The 26,584-nt window shown below is 38.3% G+C and overlaps 1 protein-coding gene across 4 annotated transcripts in view; it reads left to right on the top strand.

Moving 5' to 3' along the window:
• NR3C2 (nuclear receptor subfamily 3 group C member 2) overlaps nt 1-26,584 on the top strand; it is a 374,118-nt gene that overhangs the window by 163,320 nt on the left and 184,214 nt on the right. For all 4 annotated transcript variants that reach the window (XM_025385317.1, XM_025385315.1, XM_025385314.1 and 1 more), the window contains exon 3: nt 25,311-25,450. In XM_025385317.1, the coding sequence (XP_025241102.1) occupies nt 25,311-25,450 (140 nt within the window). The remainder of the gene's footprint in view (nt 1-25,310; nt 25,451-26,584) is intronic.

The raw sequence follows: 26,584 nt of genomic DNA, 5'->3' as shown, positions 1-26,584 counted from the left end.
ATTACAAGACCCTAAATATTTTTTAGCATTTTCATTTCCATGATAAAGGCTGCAACAAGGGGTAAATAACTTTCTTCTTATGACAGAAAACATTCTTATGAGACCCCAAGTGCACTTTTTCAGTTTGGTATAATCACGTGACGGTTGTAGGGTAAGACCCTCAGAACTGCAGCTCACATCAAGAGGTGTGATCTCTGAAAGTGAACCATATGTTGCTGTAGTCCAGAGAGATACCAAGAGAATTGGCTTCTGAGTCCAACAAACCTGGATTCAAGTCTGTCCCTGCCAGTACCTGCTCTGTAACTAGAGGGGAGTTATAGTTAGCTTTTATTAGGCCTGAGGTTTTTGTATACAAAATGAGAACAATGACCAATTGTGAGAAGACTTTTTTGTAGGACTAAGTAAAATAATACATGCAAAGACCCCAGCCCCTCAGTGCTCTCAGGTCAGCGCATCATAATTTCCTTCCTCTCTCTTTGAAGGTCAGAAAATTTGGACAGTGGCATAGGATTACAGTGCTGTGGGCCAGTGTGCCATCTGATGGCAGAAAGCACTAATTGGATCTCTCTGCGTGTCAGTGTAACATAAAGCTTGGCTCACAAGATACAAAGTCGTAGATCCTTTCTCACCCTCCTTTGCTGTTAAGAAGGCTGTAACTGAGATTCTTGACAGCAAAATGGATGATTAGGAGTTTTTGTAGTAACTTGAATGTATTTATTCTTTTACCTGATGTGTTTAAAAAAAAGAAACCTATTATTCGTATAGGTAAAAGTAATGATTGCTAGTGTTACTGAACACGGCATGAGTACCGAGTCTTGATACTGTCATGAGCTATCCACACTCAGACATGTTCTTTCATCCTTTGATTCACACCTTCATCAGCAAATGTGTGTTCAGTATTAATATATGACACCCCTTTTGCTGGAGACTCAAAGATTAGAAGGCCAACCCTCTACTTATAAGCTTATAAGCCTGTCGACTCCTTCAGAGTAGAGGGTTGGCGTTCTAATTTTTGAATCCCCAGCAAGAGGGGGGAGCATTCCATACATAAGAGTTATGTTCCATACATAAGCCTCTACTCTAAAGAGTTATGTTCCATACATAACCCACAGGAATACATGTAACCCAGGGGAATACATGTTGGTAGAGGCAGATCCAGGCCAGACCTCCTGCACACTCCATTAGGCCCCCACCCCTTTGCTGTTGCACTGTCTCTTTCTTCTTTATAGACTTATCTCTCCCGTGGGACAAGATATGTGGTAGAAGGTCAAGAAAACCTTTCCTGAAGTGAATGGAATTGGTATATGATACTTTGGAAATGGTCATTACGAGGGTGGGGAGAGCCTGGTAATCACCCGCGGTCTCAGTTGTCTCCCGTGTGATATGAAAGAGTTCATGTCCTTTTGAATCTATGGTAACCACTGGTAAACATCAAATAATAATTTGCCAGAAACTGATGGAATCGAATATAAATCAATGTACTACATTCTTTGTTGCCTAAGCAGCGTTTATGAATTAACCAAGTAATGAGTTATGTAATTTTTTATTATATAGGTTGCATAATTTTTAACACTTTTCTTACTATATTCTAAAAACCAAGAGAGGGATTATAAGGGCCTTTTGCCAACTGAACTATGAAAAGGGTAGATAAGGCACCGAATGTATGACTATAAATGAAGCTCAACTGAAAACAACCTCAGGTTCAGATGATTGTTGTTTAACATTTTTTTCAATTTCTTGGGCCTTTCAGGGTTTCTAAAGCACTTGTAAACCTAGTGATCGCCATGGTAAAAACACTGAGAGTTATTGGGGTCATCGTTGCTCTTGTGATTCCTTTATCAATCGGTTCTTTATGAAAATAAACTTGGCATGAAGGGAACACTGTAAATCCTAAGGGTTGTAACTGGGTATCATTTATTTAAAAGTTTAGTAATCCTTTGAAAAACCTCACCAATTTTGTAATGTAATTTTTGAGACTAACCAATAGTGCTTATGTTTTCCCTGATCCATTCCGTTCTCTGTAATAGCTAAAATTGGCTTACCTGACCCCACTCTTAGGCAAGGTTGTTTTCATTTTTATTTACTTTTATGAAAGCTGTCTTCTTCCTTTGATTGCTACTGCTTATCTTTAAAATGACCCAATTAATCTGTTTACTCCTTCAAAGTGCTATATGTTTGCACTTATAACACACAGATTATTTTAAATAACTTTTCCTTGTGGTTTTGCTGTATGTGATTTTTCTCCCCCTCAGCTGTTTCTTTCCTTTTACTTCTAACCTCATCTCTGATTTCATTGTGTTTTGTATTCCTCATATTCCCTACCAGCCCTCAGCTTGCATCCCTCCCGCCGCAGCCTTTGCCTCCCTTTGCAGTCCTGTAAAGCCCACTCTGCCTATTGATGCCATGTTTTGCTTATATCCCTCTCATATATCCCTTCCTTGCTATTCTGTCTTTTTACCTATTCTCATGTTTTCTTCACTCTTTTTCTCCTTCCCTCATCAACACTCTTGGAATTCTTTAGTCTGCTCTTGCCAAATGAATTTTAGGCAATATTGGGATATTTCTGTCCCTTGGGACTGCACCCTCTCCAGCTCCCCCCACTCCCACACATCCTGTGTTTAACTGGGACTTTTTCCCTTGTTTTCTTGCTCTTTCCCATTGGGGACTTTGTCACCATCCTCTCTGCATTCTGCTAGCACAACTCGTTCAATGAATGTTTGCTGCAGGAATAGACTGACTTTTCTACTTTTATCCCTACTCTTATACACATACTCTTATGCTGTAAGATACGTTAGGCTGGCCTGTAGGGTTTATCTTGAACAAATTTCCATTTAATTTTCCTATTACATAAAATGGTTTTATTTCTAATTGTTTTCATGTAGGAAATAAATAATCTGTAAGAGATACTCAGGAAAATTATGGCCGGGCACAGTGGCTCACACCTGTAATCCCAGCACTTTGGGAGGCCAAGGCAGGCGGATCACTTGAGGCCGTGAGTTTGATACCAGCCTGGTCAACATGGTGAAACCCTGTCTCTACTAAAAATACAAAAATTAGCCGGGCATGGTGGTGCACGCCTGTAGTCCCAGCTACTGTGGAGGCTGAGACAGGAGAATCGCTTGAGCCCTGGAAGCAGAAGTTGTAAGTGATCCGAGATCACATCATTGCATTCCAGCCTGGACAACAGTGAGACCCTGTCTCAAAAATAAAGAAGTATATAAATAAGTAAGAGATACTCATAAAAATAAATGAAAACTTTTAGATGTTAAAATCTTACCAATGCTTCAAGGCCCACTTCAAGTATCACTGCCTCTGCAATGAATTAATCTCTTACCAGTCTGTTTCTGTGACTCCATTTCTATGTATTTTGTAGCATTCATAAATATTATACATGGTTATCTTTTCATATGTTTGTACTTCTTAGTTCCTCCAAAGGGCAGGAGCATCTTGCCATCTCCTACAGCATTTAGCATGGTGCCCTGCACAGCAAGGATACTTGCTGACATAACATAGCATAGATGTTTGCTAGACTGAATTGAGAGGTATAATGAGTGTAGAAAATGAAAATTCAGAGAATGCGGATATTAAGCTAGATCTCCTCCTGAGGCAAAAAGAAGTGGTGGAGCCCAGGGCAAAGATTGGACCTTAAATAAGAAAGTACAAAGTACAGGGCATATCTTAGGAAACACTGATTTTTGAAGCTTTAAGATATATAATGAGTATTTCAATGTTTTGTTGTCAAATTTTCTTGATTTCTGAAGGAAGAAATGTAAATGTATTTGGTAATGATTGAAATTATGGAAATATACATAATTTGTCCATTTTGTTTTTCATTGAAAGGACGCAAGTCACTGTGAATAGTACCTAGAACCATAGTGCTCAACTATGTTTGAATAATTTGAAACTTTTGTTTCAGTTACATATAAGTAACTACAGTCCAAACAGTTTTCCCTGCATTTACATATAACTGCAGATTCTGGTTTTGTGGAGGAAAATAAAATATACTTTCTCTTACCTTTCACCCACTTTTTCCCCAAGTCTGCTACTCTTAGTACCATAATCTGCTCCTCTCCTTTTGAGGTTATGACTAGAATAGGGATAAAGAAAAAGCAGAGAGGGGTCCTTCTGAACTTAGAGAACTGGGGAACAAGAATGAAGTCTCAGAAGATGAAGGGAGGGACAGACACTTAAGTGGAATTCTTAGGAAAATGTCTCCAGCAGGTGCCACAGCTCTAGCCCAAGGAGTGGAGACTGGGACTCAATTTCTCTTTTTGTTCCTTGCTTTCTCAACTAACCTCTAACTCTTCTCTTAAACACAGTTTAATAAAGATTAATCTAAAAGAGGAATTAGTACACACATTAATCTGTTACTCTTACCAGAGGACATAGCTCATGCACAGGTGTATACATGTTCTAAAACAGAATTAGGCTAGGCGCAGCGGCTCACACTTGTAATCCCCGCAGGTGGGAGGCTGAGGCAGGAGAATTGTGCTTGAGCTCAGGAGTTCAAGACCAGCCTGGACAACATAGTGAGACCTATCTCTAAAAAACTAAACATAAAAAAATAGCTGGGTATGATGGTTCACATCTGTAGTCCCAGCTACTCGGGAGGCTGAGGTGGGAGGATTACTTGAGCCCAGGATGTTGCAGCTGCTGTGAGCCCTGATTATACCACTGCAGTCCAGCCTGGCCAATAGAGTAAGATCTTGTCTCAAAAGAAAGAGAATTAATTTTATTATTAGTATATACTTGATATGCTAAGGCAATGTGAAAACTCCCATTCTTGTTATTTCTGAGTACACTGTTTTCTTTTTCTTTACTGTAATTGACATTCTTTTTGGTATTGCTTGTAACTGTCTTTCCATGTTAACCCATCTAGGTGAATAAGTAACTGTGTTTATAAATTGAAAAATTGCAGAACAAGTCATTTTTATTTCTCCAGGGAAATAGGGTCACATTAAGTCTGATAGTAGTTAGCCAAAAGTGTACTTCAGAAAAATTATGAAAATATAGCCTGTTTTAAGTTTTCTTTTAACAGTTGTTGAAAACTAGATTTATTCTCCCCTAGGAGCTCAGTGAAATTTTGTTAAAGGCTAGGTTTATCTACTGTTACTAAGTTTACATTTTCCTGATGCAAACAGATTATTTTAGGGTAAAAATAAGATATTTTTGTCAGTTTTAAGCCAACTAAAATTACTACTTTAAGGCTGGGCACAATGGTTCATGCCTGTAATCCCAGCACCTAGGGAGGCCGGGGCGGGCGCATCACCTGAGTCAAGAGTTCAAGACCAGCCTGGCCAACATTGTGAAACCCTATCTCTACTAAAAATACAAAATTAGCCAGGCATGGTGGCAGGCGCCTGTCCCAGCTACTTGCGAGGCTGGGGCAGGAAAATCACTTGAACCCGGGAGGTGGAGGTTGCAGTGAGCCAAGATCACGCCATTGCACTCCAGCCTGGATAAAAGGTGAAACTCCGTCTCAAAAAAATAAATCAAATAAAATAAAGTAGCTAAACAGTGTGGTACAGAATGTATGCAATGGTTGATTTGATTAAAGTTAAATTCTTACTTCATCCTACCTCAAGGATAATAGGTGCCTTTTATGTTTATATTCAAATTTGTTAACATATGCATTGCTTTTATGTAAAGACTTTTAACCTTTCTGGTTGATACTGTGAAATGGAAGACCTAGGGCATGGCTTTGCTCATATGTTAATTTCGAATTGTTAGTCATGAATTTTTAGAGTGTCTTGTTTCCTTTTTGCATAAGCCTGGCATAAAATGTATATTCTCTATAGTTATAGCTCATCTAATAATAGGAAGAAAAGGAATTAAAGATTGTGTTCATTTAGTGTTGTGACCTCCACCAAGTTTCAGTCTAATTTAATCACTCATTATTTTGTCTTCAAATAACAGCTTTTGCAATTTTTCTACCAATGTGTTAGGGGAAAACTTACCTATTTCACAAGCCAATAAATCAGTCCTGATTTTTTCCCCCTTTGACAGTACTTGTGTTCAAACTTCAAGACTAGTTTCAAAGCCAGAACTTTATTTATTTATTTATTTTTTGAGACAGAGTCTTGCACTGTCGCCTGGGCTGGAGTGCAATGGCGCAATCTGGGCTCATTGCAACCTCCGCCTCCTGAGTTCAAGCAATTCTCCTGCCTCAGCTTCCCATGTAGCTGGGATTATAGGCGCCTGCCACCACACCGGGCTAGTATTTTGTATTTTTAGTAGGGACAGGGTTTCACTATGTTGGCCAGGCTGGTCTCGAACTCCTGACCTCAGGTAATCTACCCGCCTTGGCCTCCCAAAGTGCTGGGATTACAGGCATGAGCCACCGCACCCATCCACTTTTTTTTTTTTTTAAAGGGTGGTTGTTGTTGAGTAGCTTGCATTTTAGTGAATACATACTTTGTCTGTTTACCTAGTAGTGTGAAATATAGTAGTCTGCATATGTTAATATGTGTGGGTATTTGTGTGTTTTAAATTTAAGAATCTAGTACATTTGTCACCAAAGTTTCTTAAGGAGGAATTTCCTGACAAAGCCATAAAAACTGAGCTTTCTTGAAGGGTAAGGGATTTGGAGTGTGGTAGGGGAGAAGAACAAGGCATTATCCAAAACTTGAAAATGTGTGTGTGTGTGTGTGTGTGTGTATTTATGTTTACAGTCATGCATTCCTATTTAGTCTTTTTGAGTTACCATTTGTAATCAGATTAGGGTCCTGGGAAAGTTTTTTGCATGTCATTTAGTACATACAAATGTGAGCTGTCTTCACTTTACGAATAGATTGTGTTTCAAAACTTGATTCTGGGTTGGGCGTAGTGGCTCACACCTGTAATCCTAGTGTGTTGGGAGGCCAAGGCTGGCAGATCACTTAAGGACAGGAGTTCGAGACCAGTCTGGGTAACATGGCAAAACCCCATCTCTACTAAAAATACAAAAATTAGCCAGGCACGCACCTGTGGTCCCAGATACTTGGGAGGCTGAGGCATGAAAATCACTTGAACCTGGGAGACGGAGGTTGCAATAAGCCGAGATCACACCACTGCACTCCAGGCTGGGTAATAGAGCGAGACCCTGTCTCAAAAAAAAAAAAAAAAGACTTGATTCTGTAAGTCCTTTGAGGTGTATTCTTCAAAATATTTCCTTTATGAAATAATGTTATTAATAGCAGAGAATTCCATTTTGGGATGCTAGGAATGTATTCTCCTCTTGGAGAATACATGTTGTTTCCCTGGAGGATAATTCATTTGGTGACTCACATTTTGGGCCTTCTTTTCATGAGGTCCTATAGGTGAAGAGCTGTCTCCTGCATTTCCGGGTCTTGGCCTGTGCATTTGGCTGATGACTAGTATGGCCCTTGATACAAAGCTGCTAGCTTTGTCTGGCATGAATGCCGGTGTGGGGTAGGGGTCATGGGAGCAGCCTTCCTGAGGTACAGATTATTTTAAATTTGGTCACCATTTGTGTACAACTTTTATTCCCTGTTACTTGCTTGAACTTTAGATTGCAAATAACACATCCCTTTTTATTTAATATTATTTTTTGCTTATTTTAAAAATGTGTTTTAGTAGAGATGCGGTCTTACTGTGTTGCCCAGGCTGATCATGAACTTGTTTGTTTTTAGATATGGGGTCTTGCTATGTTGCTTGGGTAGGCCTTGAATTCCTGGGCTCAAGCAATCCTGCTGCCTCAGCCTCTCCAGTAGCTGGGCTACAGGCATGCAGCACTGTGCTTAGGCTTACATAAATTTTTGATGTAGATTAATATACTAGAGATTTGAATAATTAGTTTAACTTCATATTGCCTGTGAGGATGATCTATAGCCATGAGGATTGAAGGTACATTATTTTCTATACAGCAATGATTCATATTGTTTTAATAGTTTCTAAATGTCCTCTTTGGGTATTTGTTATCTTAATATTGCAAAGTAACAGACTTGAACTTTTTTAGAGCTGAAATTTAAGCTTTTATTTATGAGACTATTCTGATTTGTAGAATTTTATGCTAACATTTACCAAAAGAAAAAGATGATCTCAGTCTTCAGGTTGCTACCATATATCCAGTTCCCATAAAATATTTTATTTTTAAAGAATAGTACAGAACATATTGATAAATATTTTGATTTCTTTTGTTTCTAAAGATCAAGTGAAATAAATGTGATTAAATGTTATTAAGTTACTAAACACAGTAAATTGTGTTCAGTCTTTGCTTGAAATAATACACAAATGTAATCAGGCATTTTAACTGGAGTGAAAGACAGCTGTCAATATTCTTGAAACTTTATAAAAGACATTTATCACTGGGTTATGGTATTCATGTTATAAATTAGCCATGAAGGATTTCATAGTATAAAAGAAAAATAGTAAAACTGTTGCCTCCCCTTATACCTCGGAAGTGCTACTGCACTTTTCTCTTGAACAAACAATAGGAGATTGTAGTACACATTTGAATGATTGACATTTGTTTCTCGGGAACAGCCTTTTACTGATTGTGGGAAAAGGAGGTTGCCCATACTTATCTATTTTCATTCAGTTCCACTTGCTAAATAAGCACCATTATGTAACTGTTGTTATCAGACAATAGTCCTTTTTCTAGATTTTGGGTAAAGCTTGCCGGAACTGTGCCTATCATTAGAAAGAGGAAATATCTGTTCTACGGTACTGTAATATCATTATTTGTTTAATTTTATACTAAGTCTTTTAACTTTGTGCAACTCTTTTGAGTAGTAGGGATAAACTCTCTAACCTTTGGTCTTTCATTAGTATATTCTGAGTCTACTTCAAGATCTATAAAATGCAAATCATAAGATGCACATCAGAGTTGTAGGTATATAAATAACATTGAAAAAACCATACAGGCAAATACATCCAAATTAATCAGAACCTGTAATTCCTAATTTATATGGAGAATTCTAGTATTTAATAGGAAATCAACAAAATAGCACCTCACTCTTTTGAAGGCACACTGCATATGCCTTCCCTCTCCTATTCCAGGAAATTTTCGGGGTCAAACATTTTAAGACTCTCATAAAGTGTTTGCAATAAGGATTCCAAGATTCTGAGTCAGGTGAAAATCTTACATTGGGCTCACTGTGCTCTGTACATTTTGGAATGATTTTAACACGTTGTAAGAGTAAGGGGGGCTTATGAATAATACTTAAATAGTACTATGGAATTTTGTAACCCAGATCATCCCATCTTTATTATGATGGTATTTTATATTAATACATAATGTGTCATACATTATATATTTGTTTAAAAATCCCTAAGTTGAAATACTTTTCCCTATTTCAGGAATTGAATTCGAAATTTCTTCAAAATTGCTTGATGTTCCTTGACTCTTGGGAACTCCAGTTTTTTTTCCCTGATAGTTGTATAACACGTGATAATATTAGTTATTTTCATTATGGTTCATATTTTTTATTATTTATAAGATAAGATTGGTGTCTGGGTACCATGGCTCATGCCTGTAATCCCAGCACCTTGGGAGGCCGAGGCGGGTTGATCACCTGAGGTCAGGAGTTCGAGACCAGACTGACCAACCTGGCAAAACCCCATCTCTACTAAAAATACAAAGTTAACCAGGCTTGGTGGTGCATGCCTGTAATCCCAGCTACGTGGGGGGCTGAGGCAGGAGAGTCACTTGAAGCTGGGAGGTGGAAGTTGCAGTGAGCTGTGATCACGTCATTGCACTCCAGCCTGGGCAACAAGAGTGAAACTCTGTCTCAAAAAAAAAAAGAAAAGATAAGATTGGCTTATCTACTTTATAGTAAATTGAATTCCTCATAATGTCTTCTTTGTTTATGATTTATATTTTGGAAATAAAAATAAGCCCTTTTAGACTTAATTTTAGACCTCAACAAATTTTCTTACCCCACAAATGTATAGTAGAAAGTTTTCTTCTACCCTAACAAATCTATTTTCCTACATTTAATTTCTTACACTTATTAGAAAAAATCATCAACTTACCTGTGTACTTTAAGGTAGCCCTTTGCAACTTTGTCATAAGCAGATTTTTAATGATCTTTCCATTTAGTGTGGCTATAATTGTTTAAGTTAAAAATAGTTTTCTCTGCTTAGAAGATAAACAGTGAACTTAGATGTGTACTTTAGAATTATTTGCCCTTTATCTCTGTATTAGTCCGTTTTCACACTGTTATAAAGAACTACCTGAGGCCAGGCACGGTGGCTCATGCCTGTAATCCCAGCATTTTGGGAGGCAGAGGCGAGTGGATCACTTGAGGTCAGGGGTTTGAGACCAGCCTAGCCAACATGGTAAAACCCTGTCTCTACTAAAAATACAAAAATTAGCTGGATGTGTTGGTGGGAGCCTGTAATCCCAGCTTCTCAGGAGGCTGAAATGGGAGAATCACTTGAACCTGGGAGGCAGAGATTGCAGTGAGCCGAAGCTGCGCCATTGCACTCTAGCCTGGGTTTAAAAGCGAAACTCTGTCTCAAAAAAAGAGAAAAAGATAAAAGAAAAAGCTACCTGAGACTTGATATTGACTGGGTCAGTTAAACAGACTTAATCGACTCACAGCTCTGCATGACTGGAGGGGCCTGAGGAAACTTACAATCATGACAGAAGGTAAAGGGGAAGCAAGGCACGTCTTACATGGTAGCAGGAGAGAGAGAGCAAGAGCGAGTGGGGAGCTGCCCAACACTTTTAAACCATCAGCTCTCATGTGAACTCACCATCAGAACAGCATAGGAGACACCACCCCCATGATCCATTCACCTCCCACTGGGTCCCTCCCTCAACCTATGGGGATTACAATTAGAGATGAGATTTGGGTGGGAGCACGGAGCCAAGCCATATCACTCTCAAATTTATCTGTGCTATTGTTTTTCTTGAAAATACATGCCATTGTTAGGTAAATCTGCATACATGTGTCTTTCTAAGACTCCAGTAAATTATTTGCCATTTTTCTTTTTGAACACCATTTGTTCTTAACAGCAGATCCTATAAAACACTATGTTTGGAAAGTTTTTGCTGCTTCTGGCTACTTGTTATTTTTATAAAGATATTATTTCTGTCCCTTTCTTTTCTCACCTGTATTACCTATCTTTTTTTTTTTTTTTTTTTTCTCATGAGCTGCCTTTTATTACCCGTCAAGCCCACTGGTTTCTCTTTTGCTGAGTGTGACGTGGCCAGGGCTGGGGTACAGTGCTCCTAGTGTGAAGCCGGCTTCTACAGACCTCAAAGTTTATCTGCCCTTGACATTGTTATCCACAATGTCCTCCAACTCCACCCTAGCTGCACCAGCTGCCTCGTCTCTTGCTCTGGAGCGTGACCCCCCTGTGCCCACTGCAGGATTGCTGTGATTCCATTGCCTGGTTTCTGATAGCCCTTTCAACTTGGAGCCTTCCCTTAAGTCATGACTTTAAGGATCTCTGTGCCCACTGGCTCTGGCTAGTTCCTAGCCTTGACCTGGTGTACCTTCTCTGCTTCTCGTTGTCTTTCTGCTTCCTGACCACCTTGCTGTCTCAGCCCTGTGTTCCTTCTCGTGTCTGTGTTGGCTCTTCTAAATTGCCTCCTGTCCCTGTGATACACTGTGCTGGGAACACAGCCAGCCCCCCTGGGGCTGACTCCCTCGTTTTTTGTAGCTCTTTGAAAATTATATTTCAGTTTGGGTAAGTTTTACTAAATTAAGAAAAAAAAAAAAACCCAAGATACCATCTGATTCCTTAACATTATTTTACTATATATATAAAAAAAAATAGCGACCACAATCTTTAAAGCTTGGTAAATGTTGCTTAGGTATATACATGTGTGTATACACATGTGTTTTGTCACTTACATTTCAAACGATTAATCTCTTTCTCCCAAAGAGTGAATATTCTACATACATTGTTTCAAGCACAAGAAAGAGAATATTGCCTTAGATTTCAAAATCTTTATCTTAAACAGGCATTGATGGTACAGTTTTAATAGAGGAAGATATTATGTCCTTGAAATCTAGTCAAAACATCTAGCAGTCCTAATTTCATGTTCAAATGGCATTGAAATCAAACATAGGAGATTTCATCCATCTGACTTTAGGTATTTCCATTTAATAAAATGGAGGGAGAAAGGCCAGGCTCACTCATATCTTTGTGGTGGGTGGTCAGGTGGTATTGATGACTGTCCTTTTTCTCATCTGGCCCCAGTACATGGCAGGAAGACATTTGAAGCAAGACGGATCACAGTGACTTCACTATTTCTTGCCTTCTTGCAGTTAAAACCAAAGAAACAGGCTACTTCAACTTCTTTATCATTTTCTATCACTATTTATAGGTATACTGAAGTCTTTTCCTTTTTTTGCAAACGCCAGTGGAACTACTTACTTCTGACCCCTAAACAATATCATGTTTGCTTTGATATGTATCCCATTTGCCTTGTTTTCAAAACCTTTTTCATCTTTTCTCAGACCTGCGCCAAAGACAAAAGCCTAACTCTTATTTTAAAAACTTCTGAAAAAAACATCCGTAATTGCTTTTAAGAGTGTTAGGCAAAAGATGAAAGTTATTTTGGTATACTTAACAATTGCTATTTTTAAGTACAAATTTTTGTAACCTTGGAAAATACTTAAATTGAGCATTAAAGGCAGTAGTAAAACCATGGATGCCTTTTTATTTGAAGGACTACCGCACGTCACTGAAGGCAAGAAAAGACTGGAATATAGACTTAAATAAATTCCCGGGGTTCTCTCACACACTTATACACACACACCACAGGCTTAAATAATAAAGGTATCTAATTCAATCCTCACTCAGTACTCCTGAGAGCACTTTCTTAAATCTACATGGTTTTTATCTCATTTATAAGAAATAGAAGTTACACTGAGTTAACTGAATTTGGAACTTCCAGCTTGATTTTTCTTGCCTTCAAGAAAAGCTATTTTAAACAGGCTTGATATATATAAGAGTGAGGAGGTAATGTGAAATTGTCCTAGAAGTTAATGTATATATTAATATTCCTTTACTTTCCAGTAGGGATTTGTCTGCAAACTCCCACCACCCCTTGCTATTCCCTGGTGCTGGAATATGAGTTCTAAGTATCAGGATTTCTGTGTATTTTGTTAGTTTATACATATCAAGAGACCTAGAACAGTGCCCTGGTATACATTAGTTGCTTAGTAGTTGTGTTGAATAAATGAATAGAGGGAGAAGATAACTGTTTCAATAACTGCTTATTGCTCATAATATATAATCTACAGGCTTAGGTGGATATTTGGAAGTAACTATCCTTATTCTTTAATACCAGGACAGCAACAGAAATCTAGTGAGGAGGAAGGTACTAGCTAGCTAATGAACTAGCTAGAAAGAAGCCAGGCCCTGATTAGCTCTTTCTTCTTCCACTCCAACCACTGGCAAATATCTAAATAGTCCTTTTAATTTAAATTAAATATTTAAGTAATTTTAATATCTGTTCTAATAAGGGCCAGGTATCCCACGGCTCCCCTAATAGTGATAGATTTTTTTCTCAAAGCCAAAATATATATGAGGGGAGGATGTGGGTAGGTGGAAAGGGGACAGAGATAGAGAAAGGTAGAGTATTTGGTAGTTTTTGCTTTTTTTTTTTTTTTTTTTTTTAATTTTCCTTAAATGTAGAGTAGAGTGCAAGGCATCTAGAAAAGATGGTGGCTAAGGAAATACTATATTTTTATGTACTTTCGTGTGGCCACATGGAGCAGCACTGGTTCACTCTGCGACGAAAATCTTAGTGGCCAAGAAACAGCCTTTCTGAAACCTTAGGCTTCAAATATTTGTGGAGGGAGGAAGTCAAAGAAACAGCCCCAAACTTCAAACCCTGAAAAAAACAAAGACCCAAAGAAAGTACTCAGGATTCCTTCATTGTTCTGGTCATGCCAAGTCAGGAAATGAGCATTCAGTTTGGCTTATTAAAATCATTTTTAAAGTAGAATTTTCCCTTGAAAAGTGGAAACAGTGAAATGGATCAGAAAAAAATAGCAAAGCATATGAAAATAATAACAACAATAAGAATTTAAAAAATAACAGCTCAAATTCGTGGAGAATGTGGTCATGGAAGGGAACTCTGCTGTCTGGGAGTGGAAGAAGCAGTTTCCAACTTCGCTTCCATACTTTAATGTTTACCCTTGAAGACCTATGGCCACCACACTTAGTAGAGTACTATTGCCCACATAATAGTAAAGAATAATTTTTATCTAATTGGAAATGCTATCCTATAGCAGAATCTGGTTTTATTAAAGCCAGAGGTCAGAAATGTGTTAAAATGAACCATAAGAAATTCCTGATTTTGCAATCAGGATTTGAAAACAGGTAGAAAACAACTATTTCCTGTGGCAGCTCAGTTAAAAGTGAGCATAGGAAACCATTGTTGGAACCGTACAGCATTGATTCATCAGTCCTGAAGTATATTGGGGCTTGACTAGAAAAGGTGGCTCTGAATTTCTTTGCAGAGTCAGTCATCCAAACTACTGACTAGTGCCCTATGGTTGCTCTTATTTAAAACCTTTGCTGTTTTCTGCTGGGGGAATTCTTAATGAAAAAATACCCGAAGACTTCACTGATGATTCAGAAACTGAAATGTTAAAGAATGGATTTATTTGAGACCATTCTTTGATGTCATCTTAAGATACCATTTTAAATATTTTGAGGAGTGGTAATTCCGCTGAAAGTCAGATAGTAGGTTTGAAATAAATATAGCATGGTGTCATGTCAGCAAAGGCACTATAACATTGCCATTATTTGTCATTAATGACTGTGAAGTATTTATAGATTTTTAGAATGAGCTCTGGAAACATTCTCATGTAAATTTCTGAAATAATAAAAGATATCCTTTTGTCCTTTGTGAAAGAACTTACTGTGAGAGAAGTAGAAGAGAGGGTGCAAGTGGACCGATGGAACAGTGTCTGTGGTCTTGTGTCTCAGTCACCCACAGCGTCAGGTGGATTGAGAGGGCAGTAACAAGGGCAAGGAAAATGATTATTTCTACAACGTGAGGAAAAACACTGGGGAAAAAGATGTTTGAAGCTTTGATTTGTTAATTAAATTTATAGAAAGAAGCCATATTTTGTTGCTGAGAAAAGTCAGCATGATGAAACACTTTTTACATCAACTTTTTGAAAATGTGGTAAGCAAAAAAAAAAAAAAAAATGCTGAAATCAGTAACTTCTAAATAACTCGTGTTCAAGATTCACATTAGGTCTGGTACCTATCAGTTCTCAGAGTCTCATGCCATCTGTGTCAGCATCTAAGTCTGTATCTTAATGTAAGAATAATATTACAGGGGAAAAAGTTAAATTATGTCACATACACATGTGTACCTATACAATCTTTTTCAAAAGGGAAGCCACTGTATTTATGGGTAAAAACACTCAAGCATTTAGTAGTCATTTTCTTAAAATGTACGTTGTACTAATCTACAGATGAGGCAGTAAGTTCATGATTCCTTCCCTGAGGATTCTGAATAACTTATAATAAGTATAAGTACACTCACACATGCCACACATTGCAGAGGCAAATAAATTGTGCTTACAGGTGTTTTTGTTTGTTTGTTTTTGTTGTTTGTTGTGCATAGATATAGTCATTGTATCAGTAACCACTGATTGGCATATGCATGCTCAGTAAATGTTTCTGGAGATGATTTGATATTAGATCTTTTTAGAGACTCTGTATATGCTGAAGTGCATAGTATTGGGTATGGTTTTATGACAAAGACAACTTCCCTGAGTATGGAAAATCCTTAATAGAAAAGATGTGGAGTGATTTTTTTACTTGAATATAGTTTACATATGCATCTTATACATGTGCAGATATGCTTAAAAACTTCCATCGGTAAGATCAACAGTATCAACAATGACCACATCCCCATAGTCAGCCTTCAGTCTTGTCCTCTTGTTGGCAGTTGACACTACACACGGTGTAGTGTCACAGATGCTTTTTCCTCCCTTTGATTCCCAGATTCTACCTTATCTTGCTCCTCCACTTGGACTTTTCTTCCTCAGGTTTGTTAGCAAGCTCTTCTTTCCCTGCCTAACCAGAAATGTTGATTTTTTGTAGATTTCTATCTAGGATCTTCTCTACTCCTTACTCTTCAGCCTTTGGGTAGGCTCAGTCAGTCATTGTTCCACAAAAAGAACATGGAGTCCTTACTCTCTGAGGACAACCTGTCTTTTAAGTTACATTGCAACTTTTTTCTTGTTGAACATGTTTTTCAAGCTTGCCCTGTCCAATGGTCCCTGGATTTTTCAGTTCACTAGGCCTTTATTCATTCATTGTCTCTATTGTGCATATTAAAAGTTGTAATCAGTCACTTAATTATATCTTTTAACATGGTAGATTTTTAAAGCTATTTCTTCATTTTCCATGCCACATTGTTGGTTGCTTACCAGATATTTCAACTCTTTGTCCTAGAATCATTAACACCTAATCTCAGGTTACAGACCCTCGATGATTTGGACCATTTTCCATGGTTGTCTCTAAGGCACAGCTCCTTGAGTTTTGGATCTCAGTGTGTTTGCCATCATCTGCAGTTGGCATAATTTTTTCTTGACCCACCTCCAATTTTTACCTTGCTCCAGTACCCCAAACAAAAAAGTAAATTGTGGAAGACTAATTATCATCACTGTGCTTTAAATTATTTTCTAAGGTATTTTTAATTATTTTCCAAAGTATTTATGTCCTCAAATTTTCTCAGTTTAGCTGTAACTTTATTCAGACAGCTCAGGTTGTAAGGTGTGCATCCTTCGTTAATTCCTATCTGTAGTGCATTATGAATCATGGCTTGAGAGGATGAACCTTATCTAGTTAGGAAATATCTTCCAAAACATAAATGATTCATTTGTCAGCAAAGATAATAATATCATAAAAGAAAATATAACATGAAACAGCTCTCAAATATTCCCCCTAAATAATGAGAATATTAAAAGGAGTTACTTCAGGTTAAATATTGTGACTCAAGGCCAGGCACAGCGGCTCACACCTGTAATCCTAGCACTTTGGGAGGCTGAGGTGGGTGGATCACAAGGTCAGGAGTTCAAGATCAGCCTGACCAAGATGGTGAAACCTCATCTCTACTAAAAATCCAAAACAATTAGCCGAGCGTGGTGGCGGGTGCCTGTAATCCCAGCTACTCAGGAGGCTGAGGCAGAGAATCGCTTGAACTTGGGAGGTGGAGGTTACAGTGAGCTGAGATTGCACCACTGCACTCCAGCCTGGGCAACAGAGCGAGACTCCATCTCAAAAAAAAAAAAAAAAATTGTGACTCAAAATATAAGCTTTTCAAAACAAAAGGAAACTAAGCAAAGCGGTTTTAAAGTATATTTTAAGTGTATTGAAAATAATAATTTCAGTAAAACGGTTGTTAAAGGTTGATTTATGTTTGTTAAATGTATTTTTAAAAACATTGATGGTTTCCAAAGCCTTCCGTTTCTTAGATTTAGTGTTCTGTATATAAAAGAGTATATATTTGAATCTTAATAATTATTTATCTTAATGATATAATGTGGCTGTTCCCAACCTATACACTGCAGACACCAGGAGAGCCAGAATTCTTACGAGAAATGTTGAAATCCGTATGCACACAAAGTTCTGTTTACTGTATACAGCAAACAAACAATTGTGGTACTATTTTAAATTATTTTTTTAAAAACCCTGTCTTCTGCTTACCATTGTTTTACAAATTAAAAGCCATACAGAAAAATATAATACAGAATGGTAGAATTACCTGTAGGTTCACTATTATGGCAGCCACCATTAAGAACTATAGATCTGGCCGGGCGCGGTGGCTCACACCTGTAATCCCAGCACTTTGGGAGGCCGAGGCGGGCGGATCACAAGGTCAGGAGATCGAGACCACAGTGAAACCCCGTCTCTACTAAAAATACAAAAAATTAGCCAGGCGCGGTGGTGGGCGCCTGTAGTCCCAGCTACTCAGGAGGCTGAGGCAGGAGAATGGCGTGAACCCGGGAGGCGGAGCTTGCAGTGAGCCGAGATCGCGCCACTGCACTCCAGCCTGGGCAACAGCGCGAGACTCCGTCTCAAAAAAAAAAAAAAAAAAAAAAGAACTATAGATCTAGCTGAGTGTTGTGGCACGTGCCTGTAGTCCCAGCTCCTCGGGAGGCTGAGGTGGAGGATCCCAGGAGCCCAGGAATTCTAATTCAGCCTGGGCAACATAGCAAGACCTTGTCTCTTTAAAAAAATAAAAATAAAAAAAAAATTATAGATTGAATGATAATACTAATTAATCATAGTCAGAATTTAAATAACACTCTTTGTCAGACACTGTTGTAAGTGTTCTTGAATAAATTGAGTCATTTAATCTAAAACTGTGCAATATGGTAAGACCTTTGCTATCACTACCTAACAGATAAGGAAATTGTGGCACACAGTTAATAAACCTGACGTAAATGGCTCCTAGTTTTTCCTATGGGTAGACTATAATTCTTTTATCTACAAAAATAGGAACATGTCATCCTCTATATATTGTTCTGCAACTATCACATCCAAAAGAAATTCCCCGTAACTCTCCAAACTGCTCTTCCCCCCATCTTAGATACCAGTTAATAGTGTCGCCATCCAGTATTTCTGCAAGTCCTGTTGGTACTGTCTACTTTAACACAATTTCTCTGAATTAGCCACTTCTCACTGTCTTTACTGCTTTCACCCTACTTCACACCATTATTATCTCCTGCCTGGACAATTGCAGAAGCTTCTTTAGCTGGTCTGCCCATGTCCAAGGTCACCCACTTCTGCAGTCCATTCTCCACCCAACAGCCACAGTAAGATTTTAAAATGTTAATCAGATCATGTGACCTGACTCCTTAAAACATTCCAGAGTTCACAGCACTGTGATGGCATGCAGGATAATAGTCTGCCTCTTTAGCCTTCCAAAGCCATGGGATCCAGCCCCAGCATCTTCTTGGACCTCACATCGTACACCCTCTCATCTTTTCTTCCTCATCATTGACTACATTTTGGCCCCATTGCCCTCATTTTTCTCTCTGGAATGTGTTGCATTCATTCCTGTCTCAGAGACTTTGCACTTGCCTTTACCTTTGTTTAGCATCTTCACGTGGCTGACAACTCTGTCATTTCAGTATCACCAAAGAAAGAGACCTTCTGGGCCAGGCGCGATGGTTTACGCCTGTAATCCCAGCATGTTGGGAGGCCGAGGTCAGCAGATCACAAGGTCAAGAGATCGAGACCATCCTGGCCAACGTGGTGAAACCCCATCTCTACTAAAAATACAAAAATTAGCTGGGCATGGTGGCAGGTGCCTGTGGTCCCAGCTGCTCTAGAGGCTGAGGCAGGAGAATCGCTTGAACCTGGGAGGTGGAGGTTGCAGTGAGCCAAGATCACACCACTGCACTCCAGCCTGCAACAGAGCCAGACTCTGTCTCAAGAAAAAAAAAAAAAAGAGGCCTTCCGAAGCTATCTAATGGATCCTGTCTCCCCCACCCTCCCTGTCTGATCTCAGTGTCTGTCATTTTCTTCATAGTACTTCCCTCTATCTGAAATTATTTGTTTACTTCTGTATTGTCCCTCTGTTCGCCATGACTATAGAAGTTTGATGAGGATAAAGACTTTCTCCTTCTAGTTTTTTCTGAGTGCCTAGAACAGTGGGGCCCACAGTAGACTTTCAATACTTGGCCTAGTTAATGAATAATGTAAACACACCAGCTTGTTCAGATCAGTATGTGAGGATGTTTCCTGATCTGCTGTTTATATGGTCCTCCCAATTCTCACTGTGCTCTAAGATAGGTGAATGAATGTTTGAATTGATTACATATGGAAAAACAGAAAACATTCTAGCTGGTGGTGGTGGTGGTAGAAGCTTTTATCTGATTAAGTAATAGTATAAAAGATAGGTATGTTTAATTCATATTGAGTGAGTTTAAAAAATAAGACTACTTTTTATATGAAGAATTTCTAATCACTGAAAGTGGATCAGTCACTACTGTGTTGTTACGAAATTACTGTAAGGATGGGAAAGATAGTTTTACATATGATAATTCCTGGCAGTGCCTTAGAGATTTTCAGTGAGCCAATTTCTCCAGGCATTTTTTGCTTTGTAAAAAATCATTTTTTTTTCTTACATAGCTTCTTGTTACTTCTCCCCAAGCACCATCCTTTTGGGGAAAAACATAACGCACTAAGTGTTTTTGATGATTGACTAGTATATTTCCTCCTGACAGTCACCAAAATCAGTATAAACCTTTGGTTAATCTTTTCTATCTCTTTACTGAGTCATTAGAAGGAGTATATTTAGTATTGAAAATAGTTGCAGCTTGCTTGTGTTTCCCTAAGAGAAATACTGTCTTTACAAATGGAAATATAATGTTCACTCATTTCTGCCTGTATAATATTTTACCAGTTGTATAAAATCCTCTGAACTACCTTTGCTGATGATAAACTTCTTTCTGTGAACAATGTTTCTTTGATTATTAACCCCCAAAATGATGAGTTTGGGTAGTTTTTTCTAACTCTTCAATATTCAAATGGTTTGGAGGGATGTAGAATACCATTTATGGCTTACATTTATTCAGACATTTTAACCAAAATCAGCAGCACAGATACTATATCAATGTAAAAAAGATTTTGAGTGTTATATAATTAGCTGATTTAGAAAGAATAATATTTTGTTACATTTTTTATGTTTGATCCAGATCAAACAATGTTAACTGGTTTTCAGAATATGTTGTTTTTCATTTGAGTTTGCAACTCAGTTTGAATTAAACTTGATCAGGACATGCTATTCCATTTATTTTTATACTTTTATCTTAAAAGGATATCTTGAAAAGGATCTTAGCTATCATCTGTTGAACCTCTTTTTGCTGAGAATTATGGCCCAGAGAGGAGAGGTGATTTTGCAAAGGTTTCACCAGTTAATGGTGGAGCTGGAACTACAGCCCAGGCCTCCTTACTGAGCCTCCATTCCTGTCTTTGATTCCTGCGTGTTTGGCCCTCAGTTCGGGCTTTACATCCTATGTGTAGATGTTTGGTAAATTTATTATACTCTGAAGTTGAATTTTGACATACAAATCACTAAACATGCTTTGTATTTTGAAGACATTCAGTGTCTAAGAAGAAAGTGAGTTCAAGATCTGCGAGCCCTCTCTCCCTCTCTCTTTTGTGATGTGTATCATCTAAATGTGTTGCTTCAAACTGGATGCATACAATTTTCCAACCGTGTGCCATCTTTTGGTTTCAGAGATAAACACGTGATAGTGTTTCAATAGAGACTAGAGTTTTCCAAACCCATCTATTTTTGTGGCCTGTCTCTTGTGTTAATAATGCATATATTTGCAAGACAGCTGGCTGAGCTTTTGACAATAGTCTGTCCCTGGATTCTTTTTTTTCCTCTGTGCAAAGCTAAATGAACCATATGGGAATTGAGCTGATAACCTTGGCCTCATTAATTTACCTTCTGTAAAATTGCCTTTTGTAAATTATGTTCTACTCTAATGAGATTAGGAGTGCGATTTCATTCACTCAATAAATAGTACCAACACTGAACTAATGGCATTGGGAACACAGAGATGCATACAATAAAATTTTTGCCCTCAAAGGATTAGGATAAGTGCGCAGGTCACTAATATAAGAGCAAGAGTGGTAACTGCTGAAGGAGAAGGATTAGCAAAACGTGAAGGAGTTAGGAGAAGGGAGAGTGGTACTTCGTGCTGGGGGAACATCAGGACCCTTTAATGATGGACAGGGTTCCCAGTGGGAGTGAGGGAGAGGAAATACTAGGTCCTGTAAATGGTGGTTGACCAGAACACTTCAACAGGGATGTTGGTATGTGCTGAGCATAAGGTTAAGCATTATTAGACCCTGAAGGAGAAGGCTGATAGTAGGGAGAAAGATTTTAAGTGTCCTACTAAGGTTTTTATTTGTAGTGGCATTCAGAAGGGATGATTGAAGATTTCTAAGCATAGAAGTAATACAGTCAGAACCTTTATCTTCAGATTCATTTGTCAGCAGTCACTGTAGAATGAACTGGAAGGAAAAGCTAGAGTTATGGAAGAACCTTTGGGAAGTAACAAGGGTCTGAACCAGTGTTACCAACAGTGGGATGCAGAGAAGCTATGTGAGAGTTTGCAAAGCTGGACTGAGCAGGACGTGGTGGTAACTGATTAGATTGGATAGTTGAGGGAAGAGTACAAGGTTTGAACCTGGGTAACTAGCAGATGGCAGTACTCTTTCACAACGTCAAAATCTGGAAAAAGAAAGTAAATATTGTTTTGAGCATGGTATTCTCAAGAAGCTAATAAGGCAGACTTGAAATTGGAACACGGGGGAGAGGTTGGAGCTGGCTGTAAAGATTTGGAAAGTCATTCACCAAGCGATCTGTTTGAAGCTAGGATTGTGGATGAGATCATGAAGGGATAGAGTATAGAAATAAGAAAAAAGGAATGAATGAATAAGGGTCATTCTGGCAGGGGCTGGCAGGGAATAAGGGTGGTCAGAGCGGGGAACGGAGCTAAGAGAAACCAGAAGATCAGCTAGGAAGCTTCTGCAGAACCCCAGGTAAGAGGTGTTGACAGCTCAAAGTAGATGGTGCTGGAGGAGTTTTTGGAGATTGATCAGAATCTGAATACGTTCTGTGGATAAAATGAATAAAATTTAACAGATTCAGGGCTGGGAGTGTTGTGTGAGAGAAAGAGAAGAGTCAGAGATGAGTCCGTGCTTTTTGGCCCAAGCAACTGGAAGGAAAGAGTTGTTGTATTAGTTTGCTAGGGATGCCATAACAAAGTACTACAGACCAGGTGGCTTAAGCTATGGAAATTTATTGTCTCTCAGTTTTGGAGGCTAGAGATTGAAGATTGGTTGGTGTGTTCCTTCTGAGGGCAGTGATGAAGAATCCCATTTCTCTCACCTAGCTTCCAGTGGTCTGCTGACAATTGTTGGTGTCCCTTGGCATGCAGAAGCATCCCATGATCTCTGCCTTAATCTAAACATGGTGTCCTCCTCATACAGGTGTCTGTGTTCCAATTTCCCCTGCATATAATAACATCAGTCCTATTGGATTAGGGGTCCACCCCATTCCAGTATGACCTCATCTTAACTAATTACATCTGCACAACCCTAATCCCAAAAGTCACATTACAAGGTACTAAGGGCTAGGACTTCAACATGTGAGTTTTGAGGGAACACAATTCCACCCATAGTAGTTGCCATTAACTGAGAAGAGGATATCTGTGAAATGAACATGTTTGGAGGCAGGGAAAGAGCCGCAAAGTTTTGCCCATGTTAAAGTTGAGGTGCGTGTTAGACACCCAAGTGGAGATACCAAGTGGGCAGTTGAATAAATGGGTCTGAAATTCCAGGGAGGGGTCTGGGCTAGAGATAAATATTTGGAAGTCGCCAGCATATTGGTGATACTGAAAGCCAAGAGACTAGATGAGATCACCAAGAAACTAAGTTGGGATAGAAAAAGAGGAGAGTTCCAAAGACTGAAGCTAAGATCCCAATAAAATAGTACTGGGATCAAGGCCCACAGAAATGTTGAATAAAAATCCCATGTATGCTTGTAGTTGTGAAAAAGCAATTACGTTTTCATGATGATTTTAAGTTATGTTCTAAATATTTACAAAGCCGTGGCATTTTCTTGTGAAGTGTAAGACGAGTCAGACAGGGTATGGATTGAGTTTTACTAGCTAATATGTTGAAGAAGTTACTGGTGCTGAAATGGAATGTTTTGAATGCCATAAAGAAGTCAAAGGATACCAATAAAAATAATAAAGAGCACTTTTCTCAGAAGGAGAAACAACTTTGGGGAACATTATTTCAGTCCTTGATTTAAGAAGTCATTTTCTACAACGGCAGTCATGCTCTAAGCAGCTGTATAGCTTGTTCTTTCATCTGTTTTTGGTGAGAGTATACTTCGAAATACTTTAAACAAATATTAACGCAATATTATCACATTTTAGCAGACTTGAAAAATAGAGAAATCTTCACTGTAACATAACCATTTTAGTCTTTTCATTGTCATTTTTCCATGTTTCTGCTGTTTGGCGTGGAGGCAAAAGCTTTGACAGCAAGGTGATAAAAGTGACATACAGCAACTCTACCCAAAGTTTTCTGAGCCCGTCCAGATCCCATTTCTCTGAGCCACTGCACACCCTTCCGCCTCTGCCCCCTTTCTTACTCTGGCTCTCACGTAGTCATGCTTCAAAACTCAGGTTAGCTGACACATTTGAGGAAGTGTTTTGTAATTCCTTTATTCACAGTGTGCTTCCCCCGTTACCCTGCACCATAGCACTTACCATAATGCACCATAGCACTTTCCCCAGTTCTACTTTATGAAGTGTTGCTACTGGATCTTCATAATGGTTTCTGCCTCCACCAACTTGGAGGGCAGAGACTGGATTTTTGTATTTTTTTTCCCTTGGCATCTTGCACAGGACCTGCAGGTAAATATTCAAGAAATGTATGTGGACTGCAAATTGAAAAATCAACGTGTTTGCCTGCCTGGTACATATCTAAAGTTTCACTGAATTGTGATGCCTTATCAGAAGTTACAACATTTTGTTTAGGGAGTGTCATCAAGTAACACAGTACTATATAATATATCTTGAGAAGATTCCCCTTAAAAAGTATTCAAACAGATTGTTGCCTAAAGGGTTACATTTGTCCCTAAAATCTGTTTCCCAGAGAGCCCTTCAGTTTCTTACCATGAAACATACCTGAGATATTTACCCTGTTTGGCTTTTTGTTTTATTATTGGCTGTGTCCCTTCAAATTAGTAAGCAAAATGAAGTAATTAGAACACATCTATATAAGATAACATGAAAAAATGCGGGAGCTTAGAGGGATAAAACTGCTGGCAGGTGAGACAAGATAAATTTTTTTTTAAATTAGTGGATTATTTTGGAAAGGGGAGGTTTAAAAAATTTTTGGCATAATTGAGATATATAATGTGATTCTGAAGAGTGTTGAGTAATATTATTATTGCTCTTTGATGCAGAAACAAAAGGACAGCAAATACGTCCCTGATGACTTGGTTCAAGATTCTTTGCACTGCCCACTTAAAGTGCAAATAATGTGATTTTCTGGTAAACCTTCTCCAAAAATAGGAAAAGAAGGAAAGAAATTTACATTTGATTATTTCTTATTTCTCAGTACTGAAAAGAGGCTTTGCTATACAATAGGCTTGATAGCATTGCTCCATTCATATCAGGTTTTACCTTTATTTTGCTAAGTCATGTAGTATGTGACTATTACATACTGAATTCTTGTCTGGAACCATGAATATTGACAAATTTTGAGCTAAGCTGTGCAGCATGTTACATGTGCCTTTACAGTGTAGTTATTTAAATCTCAATTTCTTTCCCCAGCTCTACTTTACGAAGTGTTTCTACTGGATCTTCAAGACCTTCAAAAATATGTTTGGTGTGTGGGGATGAGGCTTCAGGATGTCATTATGGGGTAGTCACCTGTGGCAGCTGCAAAGTTTTCTTCAAAAGAGCAGTGGAAGGTAAATGTTCATGTGGGTGTTCCTTTTACATATTTTTTCCTAGTATGTAGTTTACTTGTACAGCTAATGCTATAGCATTATTGGGAATTCTTCAAAAAGAATTTTGATTTCATCTGTCAGTGATAAACAGTAATAGTGCCTTATATAAAAACCACCTGGAGATTTTCCACAGAGCAATATTTAATGAGCAGAGTTTGAAATTCTGAGCAAGGATCAACCAAAGAGGTTTTTTTTGTTGTTTGTCACAGTTTGTTTTTCAGTAAGCCTCAGAAAAATAATTCCGTGTCATCGTAAATTTAATTTGTGTGATCTGGAATAGCAGTTTTACTAGGCACACACAGAATACATGATTTCTGCCTTTTCTGGGTTTCTGTATGAATATGTGTTTGTGGCAAATTAAAACATTAATATCAGAATCAAGTCTGTGATTTGTGTTCCATACAGAATAATTTCATTTACCAGCTGGTTCAAGCCCCAGGTCCCTGTGTGAGTCCCGCCTTTATTCCTCCTGAAAGTTTCCAAATGAGCATGTTAAATGAAAAACCTGACTGAGATTCACTATGCATAGTTAGGCTAGCTTTTGCTTCTGACCCAAGATTGTACTCCTTAAGGAGAAATTGTCTTTAATTTATTTTTACCTTTCCCCATCCTCACTTATAAGCAGTTAGTTACCGTCAGACTTAGACCAGATGGTTTTATTGATATTGAAAACTGTGTCTGGTGAAAGTGTAGAATTTTTGCGATTAGTAAAAGATTCATTGTGTAATAGACAATTACATTCACTAAGGGGCTCCACATGAAGACTCCCTAAGGTTTATTTCTCAGGGAAGTTTTCTTAGAGATGATTCGGTGCTTCAGAGGCTTAAACATAAGTGACTTGAATGTTTTCCCTCTGTTTTGCCAGAGATCACAAGGTTGTATCTTTAGTTGTGGAATGAAAAAGTTAATCAAATAATTATTCTTTCTCTTGAGATTGATTTTTGCCTTAATTGATATTACATGATTTTTACATTATTTACACTATTAATTATTTGGTGGTCCTCAAACCTAGCATTGAATTGGTAGAAGGAGCTCAGTAATTATTTCTCAGGATTATGAGCTCTTGGTTACAGGTGATAGAAAATTCAGCAAACT

This window comes from Theropithecus gelada, chromosome 5, assembly GCF_003255815.1.
Source record: "Theropithecus gelada isolate Dixy chromosome 5, Tgel_1.0, whole genome shotgun sequence".
NCBI lineage: Eukaryota > Metazoa > Chordata > Mammalia > Primates > Cercopithecidae > Theropithecus > Theropithecus gelada.
This window is presented reverse-complemented; position numbering and strand designations above follow the sequence as displayed.